Genomic DNA, 27,930 nt, shown 5'->3' with positions numbered 1-27,930 from the left:
ACAGCAATGCATTTTGAGCTTCTAGTTTAGCCATTTCTTGACATTTTTGACAATTTGTACCTAATAATTACATGATGCCCAACATAGGGACACACCACAAGCCAGGTTGAACAGTCATTAAGCCTGCTAGTCTTCCAGTCGGGATTCGTTGTTGTTGGTCATTTCCCCGTGGTGCTGAAGGAAAGGGTGCATGCACTTTTCTGCACCCAGAAAACGATACATGCAGACAACGGCATCAAAAGGTAAAACACTGAAAAACAACCAGGAACAAAAAAGATAATGAGATTCATCTCTGCAGAATCAACATTACTTATTAAATGATAGAATATACTTTCTCTGTGGCTACTGAATTTGAAAATCTTAAAAGGCAAAACTACAAATGTTTTTCATGAACATATTTACGTACAGGGCGCACTGAATGGTTGAATAAACACAAATGAATCAATAAACCCAAAGCCATGGAATTTTCATCAACTCTCAGCCATAATTCAAAGAGATTAGAGCTTCAAGCAAGACACTGCTGTTTTACGTTTCCCTAACAAGAAAATGGAAGGGAGGAAGTGTAGTTGTGTACTCACGCCTTCAGGAAGTTGACCATGTACATGCTCCGTGGTGTGCAAATCATGGGTTCCTCGGTCAGAATGGCCCTCATGGCTCTCTGTACACATTCCTCTGGTCTCAGTGTTGCTATCTCCTTCCTGAAAAAGATACGCCTTTACAAATGAGTTTGTGAGGATGATGGCATTGACAAATACAGCGGCAAGCAGCAATTATGAGACATTCTGAGAATATCAATATTATTGGTCCATCTGTGATTTATACAATGTCAACATACAAGACAGTAAAATAGCAAAGAGAAAGCAAAGACTGGGAACTGGAACAACTCAGATGTATCAAGTCATGTATAATAATGACCATAACATGAACCATATGGCTGTTAATGTAGGAAAGCAATACACAATGTTGAAAACTGCCGGTTCCATGGTATAAATCCACTCACCTGTACTGTACTTTGAAACAAGAGCTTTTGCTGGTGATGTCATGAGTAAAAGACCATTTGAGGTCAAATAGTTGGACAGGCTATTTATCAATCTTTGTCTTCATTTGTTTTCATTAGAATCGAACAAAATAAATCATTCAATTTCATTAACATTTTTTCTTTACTTTTTGTGCACACTAATTTAACCTTTTAATTACTTCTGTTCAATATTCACCTACCTATTCTGGCATCTGCTGAACATGTTTGTGTCAACCAGAGAAGGGCAAACCAGTGTCATCTTGATGCCATCCTTCTCTGCTGCTTTCAGCTCATGACTTAAAGACTCGTGGAAGCTCACAGCTCCAGATTTGCTGGCACAGTAGTCCTGCAACACACAGCAGGTTTTTGATCAGATTCCATGTTTTTAAAGCATCCCTACTGTGGACATTTAAATAGAGACTACAATTTCGGAATGGTACAGAAAAGACCAAAGGGTGAAATCAAACCCACTGCTGTTATAACACTTTTCACACACATTTGGGAACTGCATTGCATATGCCACAGACATAATACTCTGTGAAAATCTGGCCATTCTACAGTTTTAGTCACTAAAACTAAGCAATATAATGAATATGTAAAATATAAGCATAATTAGTTGGTAGTTACCCATTGAAATCCATGCAGTCACATGTTTGAAAATACGTTACTAATAAACAGCTACAATGCAGATTAAATTGTGACATTCTGACCTCAATCCCTGCCATAGAGAAGAGTCCCTTTGTACTGGTCACCGTCACCATGTGTCCATGGTTCAATTCCATCATTCTGGGCAGGAATGCCTTGCACGTCTGCAGAGGCAAGAATACTTGGTTAGTATGCCATTCTACTTAATTTAGCTGTAGTTCAAGAAATGTGATGTATGACCTCAGTACTGATTTCAGAAGATTTGTTTGGTACAAATGTACAACATGAAATTACGAATAGATCATATATGCAATAAAGAGGAAGCATGAGCAAAATAGGTATAAAGTATTCTAGAATATACCTGATTTTGTAGCAGAATTACACTAGTACTACACTACACTAGTACTTTGTAATAACTGACATTTTTTGGAGTGAAATTATTTGTATGCATCTTATCAATTTGAAATAATTCTTCAAGGGGCTGTACAAATAAGAGGGTAATCATCATGACACTAAAATACTAAGCCCTGTTTAAATCGTTGTTTAATGTGGCTGGTCAAAACAATTCCTGCACAGAAAATAGAAGTGCTTTTCGTTGAAGTATAGGTCTACTGTATATCTTATTTACACATACCTCTATCCTCACTCAATTTTGAAGAACTCCTGTATTTTACTGTCCAGCAGTCATGCATAGTAGGTGGGGTTGCTGTGAGCTCATTTTACTCTGTAGAAAGTTAATTCTTCTACAAATACAGAGACCCTTTAATCTCAACTCACCCAAAACAGAGCATGGCAGTTCACCATCAAGGTGCGCTCGATTAGATGGTCGGGGCACTCTAACAAGTGGCGCCCTGATACCACCCCTGCATTATTGATGAGAATGTCTACGTCTCCCACTTCATGCTGCACTTTCTTTGCCATCAGGTACACCTGCTCCCGCTTGCCCACATCACACACATAGGTGTGTACCTGTGGCTGAAACAAACGGCCATCTTCTGCATTTAGGGAATCTGCAAATAAGCACAACCGTATATGCTTACAAACAAGAAAAACTGTGTCGTAACCACTGATAAAAACAAATGCCGTATACAAATCATTGCCATTTAATGTAGTGAATCTCAACTACAGCCATGGAAATTAATCAACTATGTTGGAAAGACCAATTTAGCCACGGTGTGACACCCAGTTAAATATGATTCAATAGCTGATGGTTTGGGTCTCTATGACTGGAGCTGAGACTTACGTTTTGACTAAATGGAGGAACTTCCATAAGGGAGAAGAGTAGTAGATTAATTAAGATTTCAGAAATGCCCAAACACCTGGCGCCATGTTTATATACTGTGTACAATCTGTTTCTACCTTCATGTCTTTATGTTCACAGAGGGGTGTCATGGCATTGGCAACAGAATGAAATGAAGCAAAGGAGCGCTAAGGAGGTATGACACTCCCTCCATTAAAAACGCACCATGGCGGCATTCATCACCTCTTGTGTTGGTTTCAGTTATCACTGATGTATTAGTGTACTGTAGTGTACATCATATGTTGGCCAAGCGTACCATTGAGACCGGAGCATCAGATAATATTTCATGTCAGGAAAAGCCCTGCAATCTGCATTAACCAGAATACTTAATTATCACTGTTTGCCAGGCATTAAGTGCCATTTTATGTTTATGATCGAGCGAATTGTGATGCAGTACTGTGTGGCACTTGACTGTAGGCCTATAAATGTATAAATGAGATTAAATGTTATGTTACAATAAAATCCTGATCGACATGCACTGACATTTTTCATTTTAATCCCATGTAGTCTACAATGCATTGAACTTTTTTGTGCAGCACGTCCAAATATGTCCAAATATCATGCACAGTATACACACCTTTATATCTTTTAAGTACTGTATAAATATGTAGATAATCTTTTTGTGTTCTTATCGGTCGCTTTTCCCCCTTTTATATTATACTGTGGTATAATTGGCCTATTTCCTTTATCTTTTACTGTTGGTGAAATTATTGTCTTTGGTGAGAGAAAGAGAGATCAGTCAGGTGCTCAAGGAGGAGGAGATAAAAAAAAGTGTTAAAAACGTAGATTGGTGCTTACTTGCTTCTAGCCTCCATATGACTTGAAAAATAGAACAAAATCTTGCCTTTGGTAAAATAAAATTGGGGAGTATGAATTAATAGGGGGGGGGTGTAGGCTTAGGCTATATAATTCATATTGGGTTCAAGTACAATGTCAGAATGTCTTGTCTTTGTATAGCCTTTGCATAACTCACAATGGGTTCAAGTACAAACAGGGACATCAGGGGGCGTCCGCGTACGTGTTACATTTGGGGGGGAAACATGAGGAATACATTAGTATACGTTGTCATTCACACATGCCCAGGCCAGGCAATTCCAGGAACTAAATAACATTGAAAAAGAAAAGGACAATTCAGAAGTTGTCTCCAATGAGGCAATTTACCTACGGAGATCAACTCGTGGATTTGTCGCACCATTTCTGCAGTTTCCTCGTTGCTTTTACTGTTTATGTCCCAAAGAACCAGCGTTGCTCCCCGACGGGCGAACTCCGTGGCCAAATGCCGCCCCAAGCCGCCACCGGCCCCGGTTATCAGACAGATCTGACCCGTTACATTCTTCTCCTTTGGACCAACAAGCCACTTCACACCGGCCAGCACGAAAGACCAAACTACTCTGAATGTTACGACGGCGAATTCCGAGAGAACGCCCATTGTTGCAACGCAAACCACGCTGTTATGTTGGTTCGTTGGTTTTGTTGATACTGTCTAAAAAACCTAATCTGTTAGCATTTTGAGCAGAATATAGACATCAAGACATGAGCTGCCTGTGACCGCGGCCGCGTAAACGAACCTATATTTCTTTGTTAACGTCAGCGGCTGCCAAAGTCCCTGCCTAGTGTAAACTCAACTGAACTGTGTACGCGGTGAAACATAAGGCGAAGAGAAGCCTAGCTCTGCTCCATAGCTCGCCGGCTCTAATGCCCTTTGCATTAGAGGCTAGAGCTATGGATCAGAGCAAGGGAAGCCCCACCCATGATCAAGTAGATTTGGATCATGATCAATAATCCCATTCGACTGGATTCGACTTCATGCTATTTCCAACACATTTTTCCATGTCACCTGTTATTCTGTTCTTTATGTGATTCTATGAACAAATTAAGTCTCTATAAAAATGCTAATAATAATAATAATAATAATAATATTAATAATAATACCGTAATAATACATAATAGCAATAATAATGACAAAAACAACAATAATAGTAATAGGCTATTTATTAGCCTATTTCATCCTAAATAACTACATCAATATATTCTAAGAGAGTAGCCTATAAAACAAACATTTTAATGATGGTCAGAGAGACAAATGTAATAATACAACACAGTTGTAAAATATGTGTATTCATGTACCTCCCTAGGGAGACACTTGAGAGGCATCCTAACCAGATGAGCCGAATCACCTGTGGCTGCCTCATGGCTCCTTTCCAAGTGAAGAAGCAGCGACTCAACTCCGAGTCTCTCTTGCTTGACTGAACTTCTCACCTTATCTCTAATAGAGATGCCAGTCACCCGTTTGAGAAAACTCATTGCTATACGTGTGTGTTTGTGTGTATTATGTATAGGCCATGGGTGTGGGAAGCCAGCCAAAGGACAAAGCATTGTGAAAAATATGAAATACTGGTATATAATAATATTAGTGGTTATTCAAGAGAGAGAGAACAGAGAACGGGCCCTAAGAGACTCAGACCCCCCCCCCCCCCCCCCACACACACACACACACACACACACACACACACACGCACGCACACGCGCACACACACACACACACACACACACACACACACACACACACACACACACACACTTCTCTGGGGGGTGGCTGGCCTAATCTAATGTGTGATGTGATGAGAAACATATTAAAACATTGATGATAGCGTGTGTGTGTGTGTGTGTGTGTGTGTGTGTGTGTGTGTGTGTGTGTGTGTGTGTGTGTGTGTGTGTGTGTGTGTGTGTGTGATTGTGTGTGAGAGACGCAACATGGCCTGTGCCACCATGAGGCTGATTTGAAAACTGTCAAGTGGCATTTCTTCCTCAGCCTATAGTGGTAATAGGCATGCACGGAGGATTCTAAAAACGACTTATAAATCCTAAAGCCTTGTTTATACTTCACTGTGCAACGGTCCTATGCTGGAAAATAGCAGATATGCAAGCTCATAGCACAATTAATTAATTAATTTTTTGCCATCCAAATGCATTATTAAATGGGCCCTAAGAGATGCAGAAATTAACTAGATTTGTGCCCTTCTGGGCACAGGTCTCCTAGGAGATAGGAGAGTGTTTGATGTTTGGCAAAATGTTTAGGAGTAATTTAAACATGTTTGTTTGGGTTTGTGTGTGCGTGTGTGTGTGTGTGTGTGTGTGTGTGTGTGTGTGTGTGTGTGTGTGTGTGTGTGTGCATGCGCGTGGGACACGGAACCAAAGTTCCAGCCAGGGTGATTTCTACACGGACATGCATTTTGTGAACACTATCCGGGAAGTGCACCCTTCAGCTTTGTTGTGGCAGTGAAAGTAAATAATTTTCGAGGCTAATGTTGTGTTTTGACAGAAAAACACGTTTTCTTGGATGACAAAGTGTGATCGAATTTAAGTCGATCCCCATCCTTATAGTGTTTGTTCGGATCGCCGAGAGAACACAATCTGGACAATGGTAAGAAGCGCTAACACCTTAAAAGGCTAATGTACTCCGTCACAACACGAGCCTTTCGCTCGAGAAAAATGACGTATTTTCAGCTTTAAAACTGATCGTCGACACAACCCGCTTCGACGCCGTTTTCTGTCGAAAATGCGGCATTTTGATCGTCTGCTTGTCAAGGGGGTCGCACAAGGGGTACAAATGGTGTCGTATAAGCCCCCTGTTCTGCTTGTTTGGTGTTTTGTTTTAGCTTTTATTTGGTGTTTTTACCTGTTATTATCAACTATGTCCTCATGTATTCACCCAGTGACAATAGTGATGTGGTGAATAGAATGTCTTGGTTTGTTAACTTTTAATGGCTGTATTTTTGAACGTTCTCATTCTCAATGTTGTTTTCCCAAAATCCAAAGATTAAAAAAACGTCAATGTTTACGACACCATTAACTTTGTAGTTTTATACAGATGCAATTGGTTGTTAGTTGTTACCCTGTCCAGTCAGTGGTATAAGTCTATAGCTGCAAGCAACTGCTATACATGCTATCTGCATCTATACCCACCATTGACAGCCCATTCATGAAACCGAAAAGTCCTATCTGATTGTATTAAACAACGATAAACCTTCCAATATTTCACCTGTATGAACAGCTTGAACTGCTTCTTTGTATGTATCTGTCAAGATTTAGTTTAATACAAATTCACCTTAGACAAATATGGGTGCAAGCACAACAAGCACTTCCAAACACATTATCATAAAAATAAATTAATATATATCACTGTCTTTATTGCCAAAAGGTTGCTCATAAGTCATAACAGTATGGTGGATGTTTATGAACGAAAACAACATCGCATGGATGTACCTGGAACGTATCCTCAGTGATGTATCCCAAGGTCATCAGGGTTTCGGGTCTCGCAGCAACATACCCCTCACTCAGGTGACCCAGCCGGGGTGATCATGCCCCGACTTACGTCCCAGTAGCTATCCTCAATCAGTCCTCTGGGGACTCTGTGGGTTGACTGACTCCTGTCCAGGCACCTCCTACGTCTCACAAGGTCCACTCCTGCTCTCACCAGGTCCAGGACTTGTGCGTTGCACCAGATTCCTAGCACCAGACACTTAATTCGGGAGTGGATGTTTATGAAACAAAAACTTGACAGGAACACAGAGGGTAGCCAAAGCTATATTGCAATATTGCTGAGTAGGACTTTTCTGTTTTGCAAATGTGCTATGATGTCAAGGGAGGGAATTGCAACTGGATGCAGCCAGATAGCATCTACAGAAGTTGCTTGGTCGACATTTACTTAAAAAGGCAATATCATTATCAAATCAATATAAAAAGAATCCCTATATTTTCAGCCAATGTTTTATTCTCTCATTTTGAAGCTGGAAAAAAGGAAAACAACATGCACATCCCCAACCCAAATTTGAGCTGAGAGACAAACAGTAAGCAAGGACAAATAAATAAACACTTGCACACTAAGGGTTCCAGTGTGAAGAGCCAAAAAAAGCTTGACAACGCTCTTCCTGTCTGAAGAAGAGCTTTGAGCTTAAAACGTCAACTGTTGCATTGGAGCCCTCATTTTGCAAGTGTTTATTTGTCCTTGCTGAATGTGAAGCTGGAAAAAGCTTTTGTGATATTGAGGAAATGCAGCAGATGTGTTTTTTGGGAAAGCTTTCAAAGAATCTAATCTAAGAAGTAGAAGTAGTAAAATAAGAAGTCTGCACCCAGAATCTGTTACTGTTAGATCAGTTAGATGTTAAAGGAGTTCAGGGTTTAGGGCATCTTCCAACACCAACACTTTATTTATGCTTGTAAGTTGTAACACCCCATCAGAAGTTTTAAGAATTAAGGAGACACTCCTGGGGCGGGAGTGGCCGGTAGAGCAGCCGGATTGATTGATTGAATAGTTTATTAGACAGAATGTATAATAAACAGAAATCAATATCATAAATAGGTAAAAAACAACAAATCCATGACAACAAAGTAAAAATAAAAACACTGTATATACAATGAGGGAAATCATGATATTTCCTCTCCCTTGGGCCTGCTGAAAGGTGGATTTCAGGCCTTTTTTAAAAGTGATTTGGATTTTTTGAGGGAGGGGGTCGGGGCATTCCACGCTTGGGTGGAATGAGGTTTCCAGTTTGATTCCGGGCTCCCCCAGAGTTACTGTCAGTGTCTTTGAGCAAGACTCTGAACCCCTAATTGCTGCTGATGTGCAGGTTGGTGCCTTGCATGGCTTCCTCCACCATCGGTGGGTGAATGTCACCCAATCTATGTAAAGCGCTTTGGATAAAAGTACTATATAAATAAATGCACCATTTACCAATAAGTGGTGCCTAACTGTGATGTGTTCCATTATCTACCAGTTATCTAGGCTGCGTGGGCCCCTGATAGCCACTTGAACGTCAGGGGTTATTCCAAGAAGACCTGTCCTTTCACCTCTCCCTATTGGCCCCCATGGAGGACTAAGAAGACACCGCTTCACTCCCAAGACTTCAGAAAGTGGACTCGGTGGAGAGGAGGAAGCTGCCATGTCGTCCAACAGAAACCAGAACCCACATGGTCTGAAACAGATCGGCCTGGACCAGATCTGGGATGACCTGAGGGCAGGAATACAGCAGGTCTGTCGTCATCATTTTGTGTCTCTCTGTAGCTTAACGGCTGCCTGGTTAACATCTTGGTTTGGTTCCTACCATCCCTCATATCCTAGTTTGGATTCTAATCTTGACATTGTGCTCATTCAAATAAATAAATGCTTGATAAAATGTTTGTAATGGATTACGATCTGTCTGAAGTTCAATACTTTTCAATTGTTATTCAGTGTTGTGTTTTTTTAACTAGGTCTACACCAGACAAAGCATGGCCAAGTCACGATACATGGAACTGTACACGTATCCTTTATCCACGCCTGACAAGAAAAGACAAAGTGAGACTGTGTTTTAGAGACACTGTTTTTATTGTGTTGATTATGTGGCCTCAATGTAATGTGCATTAAAGCCAACAAAGGTGCTGGAAAATTCTGTTTCGCGCAATAGAGTTTGTGCCGCACCTAGACTACTCACTAGAAACTTGGGAAGTGTTTTCAGCACATTATGTGGGAACCCATTTTAGATGTTAACCCATTTTGGACTGAGGCTGAAAAACGTCAAACTTTTATATAGCAGCATCAATGTTTGAATACTGTACATACTGTACAGAACCCCAAGAGGGGTTCCCGTCCAGAAGGGTTAGAACACCAAAAGGGGTTCCTGCCCAGAATGGGAGGAGTTCAGGAGTTCGAATATGTCCAATGTAGTAAGGTAATCATAAAAATTGTAAGAAAATGCACCTTTCAAATTGATTACATATGGACTAAAATAGAGAAAGTTTAGAAAAGGTTTTAGCTGATATTTAAATCCTTATTGCCATAATGTTTGGTTGTTTGGCCCTGACGGCATCCTCCCCTAGACACGTATATAACTATTGTACGAGTGTTCACCAGTCAAACCAGGCACGTGGGGCTGGACCCCCATCTTCCAACAAGCCTTCTAAAAAATCAACCACTCCTGGAGGAGCCCAGTTTGTTGGATTGGAGCTCTACAAGAGGCTCAAGGAGTTTCTCAAGACCTACCTTATCAACCTCCTCAAGGTAGAACATTGTTACTTTGGGTCATTCTAGGTAGAGCTACAATTGCACTGAAGCATCTTATGTTTAAAAGATTGCTATGGATGCACATTGTCAAAGAATCTTTCTCATATGCTCTGGGTAATGTGTTACTAGTTGCCCATTAAACCTGTGTGATTAACAATATAAAAATGTAATTTGATATATTTTGCTATCAACTACAAGCATGCAGCGTTTTAAATGATAATATTGCCTATTGTGTTGGCAAATTTTGACTACCGGTATGTGCCAATTTGGTTGGATATCCTCCTAGAACGTACTGGAGAAATGTCTATCTTCTCCTTTCACTTATCCTTCTCTCTTCCGCTCTTCTATCTCCATCTCAACATCCATTTACTTCTCTCAATCCTTCCTCTATTGCTGCTAATCCTTCATCTTCTCATCACCCCCCCCCCCCCCTCTGGTCAGGATGGGGAGGACTTGATGGACGAGGGGGTGTTGAAATTCTACACACAGCAGTGGGAGGACTACCGTTTCTCCAGTAAGGTGCTGAATGGGATCTGTGCCTACCTCAACCGCCACTGGGTTCGACGAGAGTGTGACGAAGGCCGCAAGGGCATCTATGAAATTTACTCAGTGAGACTCCTTTCTGACATTTCATTTAAAGACTGAGATTGAATGCTGAAATTCTTTTTCAATTCATAAAGCTCAAGATCCCCTTTAAGACCTGTAAAGTTCTTCAGAAATACAAAGACTGAGATAGTGGACAGTCCAGCATTTTGCTGTGATCTTGACAACTGATTTCTCTCATGGCAGCTTGCTCTTGTGACGTGGAGAGAATGCCTTTTTAGACCTTTGAATAAACAGGTAAGGCCATTAACCAAATCACACTGTATTGGCTGTTGTTGCTTACACAGAGAAATTACGTTGTTAAAGTCAGTAAAATATGTTATAATACCATTGTTCTTTTCTGTTTTGTGTGCTTAAGTCCAGTTTGTGTTGTTTTGTGTGCAGATTATTTGTGCATTGTTTGTTGTTTTAATACAGTTAAACAGTTCTTGCATTTTTCATTCAGGTAACCAATGCTGTTCTGAACCTGATCGAGAAAGAACGTAATGGAGAGCCCATCAACACCAGACTAATCAGCGGGGTGGTTCAGTCTTATGGTAGGTTATTAGCTATAGTAGTTAGCTTCTGGGGTGTGGAGCAGTTAGGGGTTAAGTATCTTGCTCAGGGACACTTCGACACTTTGACACATTGACTGGGCGGACCGGGGAAGGGGGGGGGTCACCCTTTCTCAAAGTGGGTTGGCTTAGAACCAGTGATTTGGATTAATTCATTATGTGTATATATGTATGATGCTGTCTGTAATTCTATTGCATTTTTGGTGGGGTACCAACGCTGTCTCTCTCATGTATCTAGTGGAGTTGGGTCTAAATGAGGATGATGCATTTGCCAAAGGCCCTACACTGTCGGTGTACAAGGAGTTCTTTGAGATACAGTTCCTCGCAGACACAGAGCGCTTCTACACCAGAGAGAGCACAGAATTCCTCCTGCAAAACCCTGTTACTGAGTACATGAAGAAGGTGGGTGATGAAAAAGCACTGTGTGGTCTTGCTTAGTCAGACCTTTGGCACAGGGAAACTGTTGCGCCTTTCTTTGTCCTTTGTTCCAGGTTAACTGCAGGTGTGGTGGTAGAAAACTGGCAGAAAAAGACTTGTTCGCTCCATGAAAAATTAAGGATACTCCTTAGACTGAGACGAAAATACAATTTATTTTATTTTTATATCACAGACAAACAAGTTGCTCTTATAGAGCATCCTATCAGCTCAGCTCAGGTGCTGGGAGTTACTATGCAATGGTGGGGCGTGGACATCACAGAAAGATAAATATGAGTTTAATCAGACCGTTTCCCACATAAATTCATATCGGATGCATCTTAATCTCCCTCTCCTCTTCTACTACCAGGCGGAAGGCCGCCTCCTAGAAGAGCAGCGGCGTGTTCAGGTCTACCTCCATGAGTCCACCCAGGATGAACTGGCCAGGAAGTGTGAGCAGGTCCTCATAGAGAAACACCTAGAGATCTTCCATACTGAGTTCCAGAATTTACTTGACGCCGACAAGAATGAAGGTAGGTAGGGGGTGGAGGAATGGATGAATAATAACAAATAAATACATAAAGTATGAAGCAAACAATGTAATGGGATGTTGAGATGTAAGCATAAGCAACAGAGGATGAAACAGTTTTGGGGGGAAATCTTTTAATTTGTTTAATCATGTCAATTGGTTCTTTAACTGTGTAACACACAATTTGAGTGTAGATTACAGTTGACTAAGTTGTTGTTCGATTCTTTATCCTTTTTATTGTCAAATGGTGCACTGGTGCTATCAAATGTGAAGGTTATACCATAAGTGTCCAAGTAATGGAAAAGTATGAAATAATGTAAAGACTCTTTCCTCACTCTCTCCTTCCCTTATCTTTTATTTTTCTTTCTCTGTTTTCCAACCCTCCTTCAGACCTGGGACGCATGTATAACTTGGTTTCTCGGATCACTGATGGTCTTGGGGAACTGAAGAAGCTGCTAGAAACGCATATCTACAATCAGGGGCTGGCTGCAATCGAGAAGTGTGGTGACTCCGCTCTCAATGTAAGGTCAACTAAGTGTATCTGATTCAATTGCTTTTCCCATTAGTGATTGGACCCATTCTAACATGATTTCATCTGTGGAATCATGTCTTCTCCTTCAGGACCCTAAGATGTACGTCCAGACTATCCTCGATGTCCACAAGAAATACAATGCCTTAGTCATGTCAGCGTTTAACAACGATGCTGGCTTTGTAGCTGCACTTGATAAGGTTAGACTGCTCATGGTTGCTCTTTGCTGCTCTCTCAGTAGTGAAATAAGTGTCGTATTGTCGTATGACTTGGAACTTTTAAAGTCTCCAGTAATCATCAGATCTGATGACGACCAACTTAGCCTAAGTTCGGCCAACTTTGCCTAATATCTTTACATTAAAGATAATATTCGTTGCTGTCGGGAGGAAACGTCATAACACAATTTTTGAGGTTTTTGACATAAATCAGTGCTATTGAACACCCATTACGTCTGTTTGTTGTTTCGAAAATATTGAACCATTGGAAAGTAGTAAAAAGTGCTTCGGACAAAACCTCTTAACTTCATTGGACCCTCAAAATGTCTGCTAAAGCAACTAACTCCACCACCTCTCCCCCTCTCATGGAAGTAATTGACAATATATAAAGTTACAACACCAACTTTGGTGAGGCTGTATTATAAGGTTTTCTTGACTTCCTGAAAAATGAACATTTTGGAGTTATGAGGTTTCCTCCCGACAGCAGAGATATATAAAATAGAGCGAGTATCGCACCTTGTTTTGCTATTTTCTGGATGTCTATGTGGAGACATCCAGAAAATGTCTAGATATTTTAATGTGAGTGAGTGGATATTTTATCACCTCCAAAATTGTAATGAGTGCCTATATCATGAAACACAATTCTTTCAGACTAGCGTTATAGCTGCATTCTTGTCTGTGACTCAGGCCTGCGGTCGTTTCATCAACAACAACGCTGTGACCAAGATGGTTCAGTCATCCAGTAAATCACCTGAGCTGCTGGCCAGATACTGTGATTCCCTGCTCAAGAAGAGGTAGGTTGGTCCTTATAAATCTATACTGTATCCTGGATACTCTGCACAAACAGGGATACTGTATATTGTGCTTTTGTTCATCAGGCGATTCCAATTGTCAACCAGTGGATTTCCTACCTGAACACAGGGTCTAATTTATTGTTAGAATAGTATACCACCTCCCAGTCTCACCATCAGTTATTGTTTCTCTACTCTACTGTGGGGCACTCGCTGGCCAAGTGGTCCAGGCACATGCCACATATAGGCTTTGGCCTGACAGCGTGACGTGTGTTCGAGTCCCGTTCATGACGACCTTTGCTGCATGTCTCTCCCCTTCTCTCTCTCCCTCTTTCCTGTCCATCTTCACTTGATACTATCAATAAAGGCAGAAAAGCCAAAAACACATCTTAAATTTATATATATATAAAATATATATACTCTACTGTACAGATTGGTCAAAATGTCATTTTATATATCGTCTTCTCAGCTCTAAAAATCCAGAAGAGGCTGAACTGGAAGACACACTCAACCAAGTGGTGAGTTCCTGGGTACCTGATCAATGATACGAATTACGAATAACGGCCGGTCTCTAATACAGGCCAGGGAAAGAAATATAAAAGTGCTACAGCGTGGCTATGTTTATTATGATACCCAGATACCATACATTAATTTTCCACAACATGGTAAAGAGTGAACAATATGCCTCCCAGATGGGAATACAAAGGGAAGGTTTTGCCGTATTCCGAGGATAATTCAGCAGAGAAAGCTGCAAAGTACTTGGACATTGATCTAAAAAGAAAAAAGATACCACCTGTAATTCACTTTGTTTATATTAATTGTTCTAATATTAATATATAGTATATGGAAGGCAACAGATCCTTCTTTTGTTAATATTTTGTTTGCAGCTGTGTTGCTTTTAATCACATCAAAACCATCAATTCAACGGACTGGGGTACATATTTGTTCTGATCTCATCCCACGGACAGATGGTGGTGTTCAAGTACATAGAAGATAAAGATGTCTTCCAGAAGTTCTATGCTAAAATGCTTGCCAAGAGACTAGTTCACCAGAACAGCGCTAGTGATGATGCCGAGGCTAGTATGATCTCCAAACTCAAGGTACATCCTCTTGTGAATTGTACAATCTCTGCAACTAGTGAAATAATTGCCCATTTTGTTCTCATAGTTGCCCAAACATTGTAACTATATCTATATCAGAAGCTACAATTTAATTTATGCTTCCATGTACTTTATCTGTCCCACAGCAAGCATGTGGCTTTGAGTACACGTCTAAACTGCAGCGCATGTTCCAGGACATAGGAGTCAGCAAAGACCTCAATGAACAATTCAAGAAGCACCTCGTCAACTCAGAGCCTTTAGACTGTAAGCAGCCCTGCTTCTCATTATTCTATTTCACTTAAATTACACGCAGCCAGTCCATGCATTGCTAAAAGGGCAAACGTAAATTTCAATTGTGTGTGTCACACATTTCATTTAGAACCAAACATGTTGCCTGATACAGGGAAGAAAATAAAAAGAAAGCAATTCATAGAACAGAAAACATGCTCACTTCACTATGCACATTGTAAATGTGCATTCATATGGATGTGTGTGTGTGTGTGTGTGTGTGTGTGTGTGTGTGTGTGTGTGTGTGTGTGTGTGTGTGTGTGTGTGGGGGGCGGGGGATATGGGGGGGCAACTGCACCTAGGATGTGAAGTTAACACAAGAAACATTCCTTCCTCAGCCTCTCTTCATATCTATTTTGATTTCTCTTTACATGGGTGATGTAGTGGACTTCAGTATCCAGGTGTTGAGTTCAGGTTCTTGGCCGTTCCAGCAGTCCTGTACGTTCGCTCTCCCCTCAGAGGTACAGTATGGCACATGCTTTATGCTTCTTGGCCAGTTCACACTAGTCTCAGTGTGTTTTTCACTGGTAAAGCCTAGGTTAAATAAAATAAATGCTGATATTATCATTATTATTTGTAGTCGTAGTATGGTTATTATTATTTAAATATTTGGTTTCATTTGTACACTGAGTTAAATCAACACTTTTTTACTGTGTACTATGAAGGGCATACAACTTGTGTATGCAAAATGTGTTCATAGATTTCCTACTTAACATGTAGGAGAAGTTAGGTGGCATACAGTATATGGCTATGCACCACTTTACCTTTTTGACCCTTCCTTTCTTGCACCAAACATTTCGTCTCTCTTTCTGCCATCAGTTAGAACGAAGCTACCAGCGTTTCACAGCCTTTTATGCCAGTAGACACAGTGGCCGCAAACTAACCTGGCTCTATCACCTCTCCAAAGGAGAGTTGGTCACCAACTGCTTCAAGAACAGATACACACTGCAGGTATTTCTCATAAACCTACACACACACAACACAAGGGTACATCCATCTGCTACACTAAATTACTACTCTTAGTACACTTGTGCTTGGGAGTCACATTATTTATTTATATCATATCATTATATCACTACTGAGAATCTTTTAAGAAAATAATTCCACATTTTGACAAAATATGTAGTTTGTGCCTTTAACAATGGTGCCTTTGCTGGTTTGCTCAAGTGGGTTGCTACACTTAAATAAATATTCCTGCAATTCATTGTAACTAGAGTGGAGCCCGTTGGCCACTGGCCTACTTGGAACGATGCAAGTTGTAAATTAATTCCCCACCCAGTTATTATGTCTGTGTCCCATATATGGAGTTCTTTGTCAGGCATGCCTACATATGCAGTCTATGCAGATGTCAGAACATAATTGTGATGTCAGAACAGGCCAGCTCCATATATGGAGATCTAGGGGTGATCGGGTGTGATCAATTGGCAAATTTGGGCCCTGTCCAGAGCCTGGGCAGAGGTCTTTCTGCCCAGGCTGGGCACTGCACACCCTGTGGTGGTGTGAAACGTGTGTGTCGAATTTGAAGTCGTTGGGGCACATGGTTCTCGAGTTACGTGGAATACGTACACACATACACACTAACTAAGGTGCATTTATATATAGATAGATGGATGTAATATTCTTCAACACTATTTGTTGATACTGTTTTGATGATGCTGGTGGAAAAGATATGGCTTGATATCTTGTTTATTTGACTAACTTGTCCTATGTCTTGTCTTTTTAGGCGTCTACATTCCAGATGGCCATCTTATTACAGTACAACAGTGAGGATATCTACTCTGTCCAACAGCTCACAGACAGTACGCAGATCAAAATTGTAAGTATCTGTATCTGTATATACACAGATTACACACACATGCACGTACAAACCAAAATATTTTTGGTTGTTTACACTGTAATCAGCAGAATGAACGAAGAAGAGAAGATCATTAATAGAGACCTTGAGACAGAGAAATATTTATCAATGTAATCAAATACTCATGTAATGAATACATTGACATAGCAATAACTAATTTAGTGTTGCCTCCGCTGGTTTACAATTAAATTCACCTTTTGGATAAAACATAATCGGTACCTTTTAATGCATCATCACCTCAAATTCTTTGCACATTGGTGCATTTATTTTTAGGGAGTACATATTGATGTATTTTCTTATGCTTTCAGGACATCTTGGTGCAAGTCTTACAAATCCTGTTGAAGTCTAAATTACTGGTAAGTTCACAGCCAGTTGGCTAAAATAATAAAGGCTATAGAGGCTTCTCAGGCGGGCTCTGTACCCATTCAGCTATGGCCATTTTAATAGACTTCTGTATGGCTTTAGTAATTCTTGTTTTCATGTTCAGTGGTCATTTTAGTTGAATGGACATATATTTAGTCAAAGCAAGTAGATGATGCCTCGAATGTCTGAACTGAACACATTTTACCATTGTGTTATAAATGGGAATGAAGGAATAGCCACCACACAATAAATGTCCTTATCACATGGTTTATTTACCTCTGATGGACAAGGGACACGTTTGGGCCTGATGGGCCTTCCTCAGCGTTGTTGAGCCTTGCCCCTATAAGACTATTCATCTAATTTGGAGTGTTGCAGGTTTCCTGCTTTTGGTGATTCTTTCTCTTAATTGTGTTATAAACCACCTTGATTACATGACTTCATACAATGAATATGAATAACTATATATCTTTAAAATTCCACATGTTTTGTACACGTACAGGTGCTTGAGGATGAAAATGCCAACATAGATGAGGCAGAGTTCAAACCAGACACTCTCATCAAACTGTTCCTGGGTTACAAGAAGTAAGTCCTTCATGAACTCGTGCATGGTTAGGATTCTTGTTGTTTTCAATTATTATTTTTAGTACATGAGTTGACAGTAGGGCTTAATGTTTTATTGGGAACAACAATACTTGCACCATTATCTTTTTGTACTCAAATGATTATGAATAAATACACAATAGAAAATAAATGTGTGGGTTCAATGAAGTCTAGCAAATTAGGAATGTCCCGAGCTGATATCGAAGATTGGAATTGGACCCGATCATTGTTTACTATGATGTATGGGCTCTATCTATGTCATCTGAGGGTGATGGTTCTGCACTATGTAATTTTCCTCTTCTACCCCGGATTTGAACCTGGTTTCCTATGCAAGGGGTGATAACATTTTACCATTGTGCCTGCCTGGTTGCTCAGGAACTTGACCATCAGGTCAAAATTCAAGTCAGATCCTGTGTCTAGGGTTAGGGTTAGATCCTGTTTAGGGTTAACTAGGATCCTGGTTGATAAATATTTCTCATACTGTTTGTGAATTGCGTATCACTGCTTCACATAACTATATTTGGAGTTGGATCAACTCAGTTCTAATGTACGCATTGGATCAGGGGCCTTAACCAGTAGACTCTCAATGTCCCTGCTGTGCTGATGTCATCCCTACTCAAAGACATACTCTCTGCACTGTTTCTCTCCCAGTAAGAAACTGCGGGTGAACATCAATGTGCCAATGAAGACTGAGCAAAAACAGGAACAGGAAACGACTCATAAGAACATTGAGGAGGACAGGAAGTTGCTAATACAGGTACAGTCTTGCCACCTTCAAGGTCTGTTAACAGTATTTACTGAAGTCTCAAGTCAAGTTTTTCCAACCACTCAGCCTATATATGAAGTGCATTTAGGATACATAATGTTCTGATATGTTTAATTTTAGGTTCAGGTCCTGATTTCACGATCAGCACAAACTTGGGTTACTATAGTACTAACTAGTAACTGCTCGTTATGATAAACTCGGAAACTTCGGAAACTTAACTTTGGTCGATTATTTGACTTATTTCTCCCCTTAATTTATACCAATTGTTATTGTATTTTATTTGTTTGTTTAGTCACCTTTACAGCGAGGTATAGCTTGTAAGGATCAGGCATTCCTGGAATGAGCAACACCGCTAAATATGTGGCTAGCGCCTCCAAAATAGTTGTCAAAATGGCAAATGGTTGGTATTCACCCTTCCTTTGAGTTGCTTAGTGGATTGGATGATTGCAGTCTCCCACAGGAAGAAAACAACACACATTGGCCATTTTTACACTTCCGTCTGTTTATTAGCCCTTGGCTTTATACGAAGTGACAGGACAGAATATATATATTTACATATGCAACATATACTATAATATATTATATATATAAAACAACAAGTACTGTATGTGATGCTTGTACAACTGAAATGTGAATGAGTACTGCAGCCGAGTGTTTAGTCCTGTATTAATGGTCGATTTTATACTCACGTTTTGTTGGAGTTGTCTCACAACAGCTCACGATGGAGAGCGAGTTGTAGCATCAAGACGGGGGAGCGGAGAACGCACGTGGCATCTCTTTTCTCCCCGGAAAAGCGATGAGGGACCGGTAAAACAAACAGACAGACAGAAACAGACAGCTAGTCAAAGGGCAACCTCTTGACGCCGCAACACAAGACGACTGGCTCGTGGAGTGTTTTTATCCTTAGCTTTGAAAAAACCCTAGGTCGAAAAATCACAGAAGTCAGGGCGGCAAGGAAGGCAACCCACTAGAGTGAGGGGCTAGCAGGATAGCTACTCAGAGCGAGCTTAGTTTAGCAACACAGTTTAGCTGTGTTGCTCATTCCAAGAATGCCCCATCCTTACAAGCTATACCTTGTTGTAAAGGTGACTAATCAACAATAAAATACAATACCAAGTTCCAAGCTTCACAATAAAGAATCGAGCACTGAGAGAAGATATAAAAACTTCAATTTCAGAATAGTGTACCCCAGGTGGAAACTAAATTCCAATTTAGACCAGTGGTAACAATATTTCATTTTTGCAGACATACAAAATTAGTGATCAATAATTGTATCAGAAATACATAATAAACTCACATTTTTTTAATTATACTAGAATATAAGTTATTAAAAAAGAAAATGTACGGTACTATACGGCCTATAATTACATCCCAATCAAAATGGGGATGCCAAGGTTAAAGAAAGCCTTAAGACCACCAGACAGGCATTAAATGTGGCGTGATGAAAGTTTATTCCATATTTGTGATTTCAATAATTGGGTATTATCAGTACAGTTAGTGCTTCCATCGCATGTTACATAACATGAGCAAAGGGCCATTTAGGTGCAGAGGTAAGTGGGTGTGTGTCATATGGTTGTTATAGAGATTGCTTGCTCCTGAGGACACTCTGGAGCAAGCATGTTACTTGAGGTCAGGAGATCAAGTTCTACAAGTTCTACCTTGGTAAGGTAGCTTCGATAGTTGTTGTGATGTCACGCATGACAATGAAAAAAGAAAGATAAGCCATCATGTACATTGTACGTATATGAAGACTGATTAGATAAGGATAAAGAGCATGCCAGGATTTAAAGGAATGCACTGTCACAAGGCAACTAGTTCATGCAATGACTAATACCGCTGCAGAAGGAGGAGAGGACACTGGAGCAGCACAGACATTTTAAGTATTTTTTATTAGGTGCTAGTATAGAAAACGACTAACGTTTCGACCTATGGGGTCTTCATCAGAGTCATAAAGGTGGCAGCATTTAGGGAAGACTTTAAATACAGGGTAGGTGGATCAGAGGTGAACATTGATCAGAGGTGAACAAGCTTCTAAATGGAGATTGTCGACGCCCAGGCTGTGGATCAAGGGTCTCCACGGATTATGATTGTGAAGTGTTATTATAAATGTATATTGTTACACCAACATCCAACATCTGAAAACGCGCTGGACAACGTCTTGGAGCACTGCGTAAACTGGCCAACAAGCTTGATGCTGAAGGCAGAGCCAACATCTATAAAACCCATGTCAGGAGCGTTCTCTTGCCGAATACCAAACGAGTAACCCCTTTACCAACTCGCCCTGGGTGTACAGCCGGCAAAACTGCATGGCCTGGTATTCCTAATGTAACCTAAGTAAATTATGCTTAAACGGTTAAACCTACCCTTAACATCAGTAAAACTGCCTAACCTTATTCTCAGCAATACAGAATACAAGAACCGCGGCACCGAGCGGTCGGCGTGAGGTCAGCGGAAAAATCGAGGGGCGAGATGGTTTAGGGGCGACCATACCTGATACCCTCTTGCCTAGCCTGGATCAATGCCTCTCAGACCACTCTTAAGCCCTAACCACACCAAAGGGTCAAGACGGTTTTAGCGTTGTACCTGCGGTGTGATATGTCTTGTTGGACGTTGTCCCTAGTGATTCAACGCATGGAATTCAATGGCCCAAACCACACCAAAGGGTCGAGACGGTTTTAGCGTTAACTCCTTGCAACCGTTTGGACCCAAAGAGTTGCATGGTGACCCTTTGGTGTGGTTAGGGCTTTTTTTTTTACTTCCCAAAGCTTAACAAACCCTTGTAGACAAAACTAGAAAAAGTGCCCCTCGGGGCACGGGTCTCCACCAGGGCAGGTCAGGTTGTGGCCTCCTGGTGGCGTTATAATAGGCCAATGTGAAAAGGGTGCCATTTGTTCTTATGCCTTTGATGGCAGTTGGATGATTTGAGGCATTTTGTTAAAAACTTATAGAGATGGTGTGTAACAATTTGCGGGATTTTTGGACAAAATCTGGAGGAGTAATGGCAAAAAATGTGTATTATAAAATGTGGCCTCCTGGCATCGATCCGGCCAACGGTGCCGGAGATTAGCTGGTAACGGACGGACGAAGTTCAAAACATACTCTCTCCCCATGCCTGGTGGAGACAATTATCCCTAACAATTGAGTGTATGTATTGATCAAGCCTGTCAGAAATTGTAAAAGTAAATATGATGTCTTGCTCATGGTGTATATGGTAGTGATGGATCTTGGCTACTCCATTGGAATAAAAAGTGCCAGTGGGCTTGAAAAGCGACCAGGAAGTGAGCACATTTTAGGCATGCTGAGCACAAACCAGAGAAAACCATGAGAATTACATCACTGTTTCACTTTGGCTATGGTCATCCCCCATCTCTGCCCATGCCTTCCTGTCATTCTTGACTAAAATTACCTCGGTTGCTATACCTAAAAAGGTTGTTGATAATTTTCAACTATTGTGTTTCCTAATTCATTTTGTTCATTCAACAGGGCCTTAGAAACTGTGTGAACCCTCTCTTTTCCTCTGTCCCTCTGACTTTCTATGTGCTGGCTATCCTCTTTCACTAATATCTATATTCCTTTTCCTCCCTCCGTCTAGGCGGCTATTGTTCGGATTATGAAGATGAGGAAAGTCTTGAAACATCAACAGCTTCTGGCAGAGGTCCTCAACCAGCTCTCCTCAAGATTTAAACCCAGAGTCCCTGTTATAAAGGTGAGGACCTGTCATTACCTAATTAATCAAGTTCTATACTTTCTAGCTTTCAAACAGATTGTCGTGAATGGAAAATCCAGGGCGGGGAGAAAAATAGCTTTTTTTCAAAATGGAATAAACAGGAAATTAACATGATCTCTGTGTGACTCATATGTTAGCGAAGAGCGCCATCTAGCGGAAAACACACGTCATTGGCAATGAATGATTGTTAATTGAGGACCGTCAGAAATTAATTTGGTTTTAACACGTTTTGGTTCATTCCTTTTTCTGGTGACTTGTTTTACGGCAGAAATGTATCGACATCCTGATCGAGAAGGAATACCTAGAACGAGTGGACGGGGAAAAGGACACCTACAGCTACCTGGCTTAGTCCAGCCACTCCTCTTCATCTTTCCATCTCTGTTCTGTTTTTATTTGCTTTTTCAAGAGGTCATCTCCTGAAGAAGTTTGTGAAAATGATTCCTTTGGACATTTTAGCCGATGATGTCGGGAATGCAAGCACGTAAAATTGTATCAGAAATTTTAAAAAGACACCCACACTTGAAGAGGGCAATTTACAGGACTGTTCTGTTTTCTTATAGGGTTGTACAACCGGCCCTCCCTTGAGAGAACTCGGTGTCGTCATTGACTGTCAGTCATATCTCATTAGAACCACTCAGGATCATCTCTAGATGTTTCAAAAATCTGTAAATAGTACAGACATAGACATTACCCCTCTATCTTTACCTTGCAAGTCAACATAAAAGAAGAAATATCAATCCTGCAAATCAAAAATATCTTCCTTATTTTGTATCTACTTTGAGTCTACGGGGTTTGCATGCTACTGCCTACATACATTTGAAGCAAGACGTCAATTATTCACTTTATCTCTGCAATGCCTTGGGTATAGTTGAATTAATGACTGTTTTATACTTGAACGCACACGTGTCTTTGCGCCTAAAATAGCCAACAAGCTCACAGTAGAGCAGCTATTTTCGGTGTGATACACAATGCAAAAGAAAGTATAACTCGGCTTTAAGCGTGTGTGGAAGTGACCGATGAGAAGTGAAAGCCATGTCACGAGTAGAATCATGCGCATCATTGGGTTTAATGGAGAAGAATACTGATGGATTGAAGCAGCATTGCCATAGATTAGCGAGGAAGAAACTGAAATGAACCATGGGTTGAAACAAAAAGATTACAAGGCACCTGTAAATAAATACTGTGACTGATAAGCAGTATTTGTAATTAATTTGATTACTTTCCAGCAATCTGTTTAACTTCTTGCACACTGGAACCCAACTGGAATGTCTTTAAATGAATAAAGATCCAAACTTCACCAGACTGACGTCCCGAGAAGGCAGCATTTCAGCATCCTGGTCTGTTAGATCTCATAATACATAAAGTGCGAGATGGTAAAAGACAGAATTGGCACAGCCACAACACATTTGCGTGTACAAATGCAGTCCGATTGCAGAGTGGTGTTAAGCGGTCAACATGTCACAAACCTGAACAGTGAAATGTCCATCCTCCAATATCATGTCTGAGTGACTCTGACACTACAGTCCTCTGCTGCATCTACCTCCTAGTGTAAAAGAGGGAAAAGTGTGTATTCTGCTCCGCTACCTGCAGCTAGCAGACAAACATTTGTATAGTGTGATTCACTTTTTTAATGTGTGCTAAATAAAAAGTAAAGGTTTCTGTATGTGCCCTTTTCTTGAATTTATTTTTTATCATAGGCGCTTGTCAAATGGCAGTATTGTCACACGATAACAATTTATGTATTTGAATGAAAACAAAACTTTAAAGGAGCACACGAGTGTTTATGAGGTGTGTCCTTACATCAACCTGTGATTGAGAAATATCGGCCCACTCATTGTTGAAGTCTGTTTCTCAAACACCTCATAATCAAACAAAACGTACACTTATTCAAAGTGAGTGTCACTTTAGTTTGAATAAATAACTGATACTGCTGTGCAAGAGCAGTGTGCAAGACCTTTTGTTCATTTTTATGATTGCTTCAGTTGGGCTGCCATTGCCATCCATAATATACTGTAACTCCAAAGGTGGATCAGAAATCAAGATCAGATTATTATAATTCAAATGATGCTCCTCATTGACTTACATTGTACTGTGATTGTGAAACAGCTCTATAAGTCGTCATTTTAGCATGCAAACTAAGCTCATTCAGACAATATAGAACATCACAAAACCCCTCCCTCCTAACCAAACAGTAGTACACCCTTCCTCACATCCACGCTATTTAAATGCACAAAGCTTTTCAGATTGAGGATATTTTCTGCTCGAAGACACTGGCATTAGGAGTACAAAAATAGTGACAATAGATGGGATAGTTTTTATACTTTTTATTTTGTAAAATACTTTATCATGGATTTCCTTCAGGTGCCAGGTAAGACAGTTACATAGTAATTGTATTTTTTAATTGTCACTATAGTTTTATGTATATATAATTTATATGAAATAATATTCAAATGCAAGATTGTCCAATTACCAGTGTACATGATTTCCTTTTTATGACCAATCCCCCCCCCCCCCCCCCCAGTTTTCATCAAGAATTAAATGTCATAACATGCATACAGCCATGTGATTGTGATGTTTAAAAAAAAACTTGCAATCTTGTTCATTCCTAAAACCTGACCTAACCCTTGATTTGCTTTTGATATGAGTCATTGAGAGACTAATTATCTTCATTGACATACAATGAGTTAAACATTTCTATTAGATTTTAGTATTTTCAACTTTTCTTTTAATAAAATGCTATATTAGATGTTTCGGAGATAAAGCCAGAGATGCCACAACGGCGATGGTTTGAACATGTACAAAGGAGGGATGAGTATATTGGTAGAAGGATGCTAATAGAAATAAATTAAAGATACCTGATGATTCATGTCTGCAATGTCAGATGACATTGACATATTTGGCCATAAACATGAATGACATGACATCAATGATGATAAGGAGAACAACCCGGAGTAAACAGGCAGTAGACTAAGGGTAAAATGATGATATGAAGACGAGTAAGGTGACAATATGACCTATCTGGAACACGGTCGGGGCTAAAGTTCTGTGCTGACCAACAGAATATGATGGAGTAGCCAACTTGACATGACATGTAAACAACATATCAGAATTATCTAACAGATGCTGAGGTTGGAACTGAGGCCTCCCGTCTGGCAGTTCCAACAAAGTCAGTTTGAAAGAAGAGGAGGCAGAGGAATGGAAAGGAAAATGTAGCTGTCCCAGCAATGTGTATTTTGTAATATTCTATTTTATTGCTTACCTTTCTGAAAATGTATAATATGGGAACATTATATTTATATGTATGTTTATTTGGGTACATATTGTATTTGCATGCTATGTGTGGTGCCTGGTCTTTTATTGCTGTTCATTATGACCTAGAAGGGCATGCAGGGGCAGAGCCCTGTGATTAGAGTGAGGCAGCATTGATTGCACCTGTGTGAGCTGAACTCAGTAGTTTCAGTGGCGCCGCGCAAGAAGCTTCCCACGTCTAAAAAGAGTGTCCTTAATAAAGAATATAAGAGAATATAAAGTAGCTCTCCTAAAATAATCTGCAGAAGGCGCACACGGTATGTTTTTTTCTTTGTAAACAGTGTTTTAATTCTGTCGATCGTTTAATTGTTTGTGTACATCTCATTGTGTTTGTTTACATATAATACGGACATCATGATTGACTGACAACAAGGACATTCATATTTCATGTTTCATTGTGTTTAAAAGGATATTGTTATGTTTTGTGTTGCAGTTGTCTTGGGGAAATAAACAACCTTGAGATATCAGTTGGAGCGTTTGTTATTCTGCTGGATAGGAGCGGTTATAGAAAAGAAGAAATAAAGTTGTGTATATACTATTATTAATATTATTCAAAGAGTCTGTTTTCATTCCGTTTTCGACCCCTCTCTCTAGAAAGAATCATAGACAATAGCTCCACTAATGAAACTGACAGGGGCAAACACAAAGCATCACTGGCCTGCAAAAACACCCAGAGACCTACGGACTTCAGCAACATCTACAGCAAAGGTGTGTGTGTGTGTGTGTGTGTGTGTGTGTGTGTGTGTGCATGCATGGCTTTGCATGCAAGGTTTTCTGGCGTAATGTTGAGGCATCCATTAGGACATGTTAGAATTACACCCTTATCGACATTACATGATGATCATGACATCAACAACAACGATAACAACACAAGCCTTCACACTGTAACTCCACAGAGCAAAGTAAAAGACCAGGTCAATAATGACATGACTCCCATGTAGCTCTTGGACATTATGTGGGCAGTCTATGATGTCAGTCACCTACTGTACTTTTTAAAGTAGGTGAAAATGTCTTGTATGTGTACTGTGATTGCTTGTGTGTGTGTGTGTGTGTGTGTGTGCGCGTGTGCGTGCGTTGCGTTGCGTTGTGTGCGTGCGTGTACATGGTCCCAGATCTCATCCCAGCATTAGGAGGTGAAGAAGCGACCAGATGTTTCTTCCAGGAGCTGGTGAATATCCTACTGGGTTATGTTTGCAAATCCAGTCAGAGGAGTTCCAAGGTACATGGGTATACATTTTTATTCATACTGCATGGTGACATCATACCTGTCCTTCAAGGTTCACGATGTTTCTTGTCACATGTTCTTGTCCACAAAGGCCAATCTACTTGAGACTGGCTATACTGTTGAACAGTCTAGTTCAGCTGTACATGTCAGACAAGAATCATTGACTCATTCAGGAAAAAGCTGAGGGTTTCTCAGGATAAGTGTAGGAAGGAGGAGTCAATTACAGGAGCTCAATTGGCTACCAGAGGCCAGCGGGCCTCATGCTGCATTCAGACAGGCAGATGCAAAGATACAGTCTAAGTCTACCATTCATTTTCAATGGAAGCCAGCGATGTGAAGCTACAGTGCAAAACCGACATTTGTAGCTGCTGCAAAATAATAATAATCTAATCTATCTTTGCGCCTTGTATCTTTTGCATCTGCTCGTGTGAACGTACCATACGTCCCCGTTACTACTTCCTCAGAGTAGGAGCCACAGAACCAGAACAAGCCATGGTAATGTATACTCACAAAAGTTGTTAAATGAAAATCGGACATTGTTAATTCACATTTTAGATAATTGATAATTGAATGAGTTGCCATTAAAATGCATAATAAAATAAGGATGTTTTCTATCACCTCTGCGAGTTGATGGGATGTATCCTTTCCAAATGAGAAATGGCCCGAGGGATCTTGATAGCACTTATTGACTGTCTTACTTTGAAGCTTCCCTGTGTGTCGAGGTGCTGGACTTTCATCAACCCCACCAATTGAAAGAAGGTCTGGAGGGCTTCAGCCTGGACCTGCCTGACCAGCCAGAGGCCCTGGAGCAGATACTGGTCGACTGTAGGGACACACTCAAGTACGGTGTCAAAACAGGTGTGTGCATAGCAAATTTCCAGGTGTTTGTGTTTGTGTCCAAGCTTGTGTTGTTATCCATTAGTGAACACAAACTGAAGCAGTAATGGTAAGGCAATGGGATTTATTCATTTTCACTCGAAAGTTTCGGAACATAGGTGAACCTCCCATGATAGAGGGCAGATTTCTGACCTTTGACCTTTTGACCATTTCTACAGGA

The 27,930-nt window shown here is 40.5% G+C and overlaps 2 protein-coding genes across 2 annotated transcripts; one reads left to right on the top strand and one right to left on the bottom strand.

The window, feature by feature from the left end:
- Positions 1 to 110: 110 nt before the first annotated feature.
- On the bottom strand, positions 111 to 4,648 carry LOC308326390 (retinol dehydrogenase 10-B-like). The gene is made up of 6 exons (XM_080779231.1): positions 4,125 to 4,648; positions 2,441 to 2,673; positions 1,729 to 1,827; positions 1,219 to 1,364; positions 579 to 698; positions 111 to 250 (listed from the first exon to the last, which is right to left on the bottom strand). The coding sequence occupies exons 1-6, from the start codon at positions 4,390 to 4,392 to the stop codon at positions 127 to 129; spliced, it is 990 nt and encodes a 329-aa protein (XP_080635357.1). The 5' UTR covers positions 4,393 to 4,648; the 3' UTR covers positions 111 to 126.
- Positions 4,649 to 6,217: 1,569 nt separating this feature from the next.
- On the top strand, positions 6,218 to 24,006 carry LOC308325286 (cullin-1-like). The gene is made up of 23 exons (XM_080777768.1): positions 6,218 to 6,387; positions 8,741 to 8,995; positions 9,216 to 9,265; positions 9,822 to 10,002; positions 10,447 to 10,614; positions 10,795 to 10,845; positions 11,054 to 11,144; positions 11,401 to 11,564; positions 11,947 to 12,109; positions 12,496 to 12,626; positions 12,727 to 12,834; positions 13,537 to 13,643; positions 14,110 to 14,158; positions 14,609 to 14,740; positions 14,887 to 15,004; positions 15,413 to 15,489; positions 15,848 to 15,979; positions 16,752 to 16,844; positions 17,192 to 17,239; positions 17,746 to 17,828; positions 18,498 to 18,603; positions 22,205 to 22,318; positions 22,608 to 24,006. Exons 2-23 carry the CDS (start codon positions 8,906 to 8,908, stop codon positions 22,686 to 22,688), a joined length of 2,337 nt encoding a protein of 778 aa, XP_080633894.1. The 5' UTR covers positions 6,218 to 6,387; positions 8,741 to 8,905; the 3' UTR covers positions 22,689 to 24,006.
- Positions 24,007 to 27,930: the final 3,924 nt, after the last annotated feature.

This window comes from Protomyctophum bolini (assembly GCF_963924005.1).
Source record: "Protomyctophum bolini genome assembly, chromosome: 12".
NCBI lineage: Eukaryota > Metazoa > Chordata > Actinopteri > Myctophiformes > Myctophidae > Protomyctophum > Protomyctophum bolini.
Note: the sequence above shows the minus strand (reverse complement) of the source record. Positions and strands in the feature narration are given on the sequence as shown.

Excerpts from the sequence above, each read along its gene's own strand:
- LOC308325286 (XM_080777768.1), top strand. The coding sequence starts at position 8,906 with ATGTCGTCCAACAGAAACCAGAACCCACATGGTCTGAAACAGATCGGC. Across the intron at positions 16,845-17,191 it reads ACAGTACGCAGATCAAAATT|GACATCTTGGTGCAAGTCTT; the intron begins GTAAGTATCTGT and ends TTATGCTTTCAG. Across the intron at positions 18,604-22,204 it reads ACAGGAAGTTGCTAATACAG|GCGGCTATTGTTCGGATTAT; the intron begins GTACAGTCTTGC and ends CCCTCCGTCTAG.
- LOC308326390 (XM_080779231.1), bottom strand. The coding sequence starts at position 4,392 with ATGGGCGTTCTCTCGGAATTCGCCGTCGTAACATTCAGAGTAGTTTGG. Across the intron at positions 1,828-2,440 it reads ACTGCCATGCTCTGTTTTGG|ACGTGCAAGGCATTCCTGCC; the intron begins GTGAGTTGAGAT and ends TTGCCTCTGCAG. Across the intron at positions 251-578 it reads ATGGTCAACTTCCTGAAGGC|TGTTTTACCTTTTGATGCCG; the intron begins GTGAGTACACAA and ends GTTGTTTTTCAG.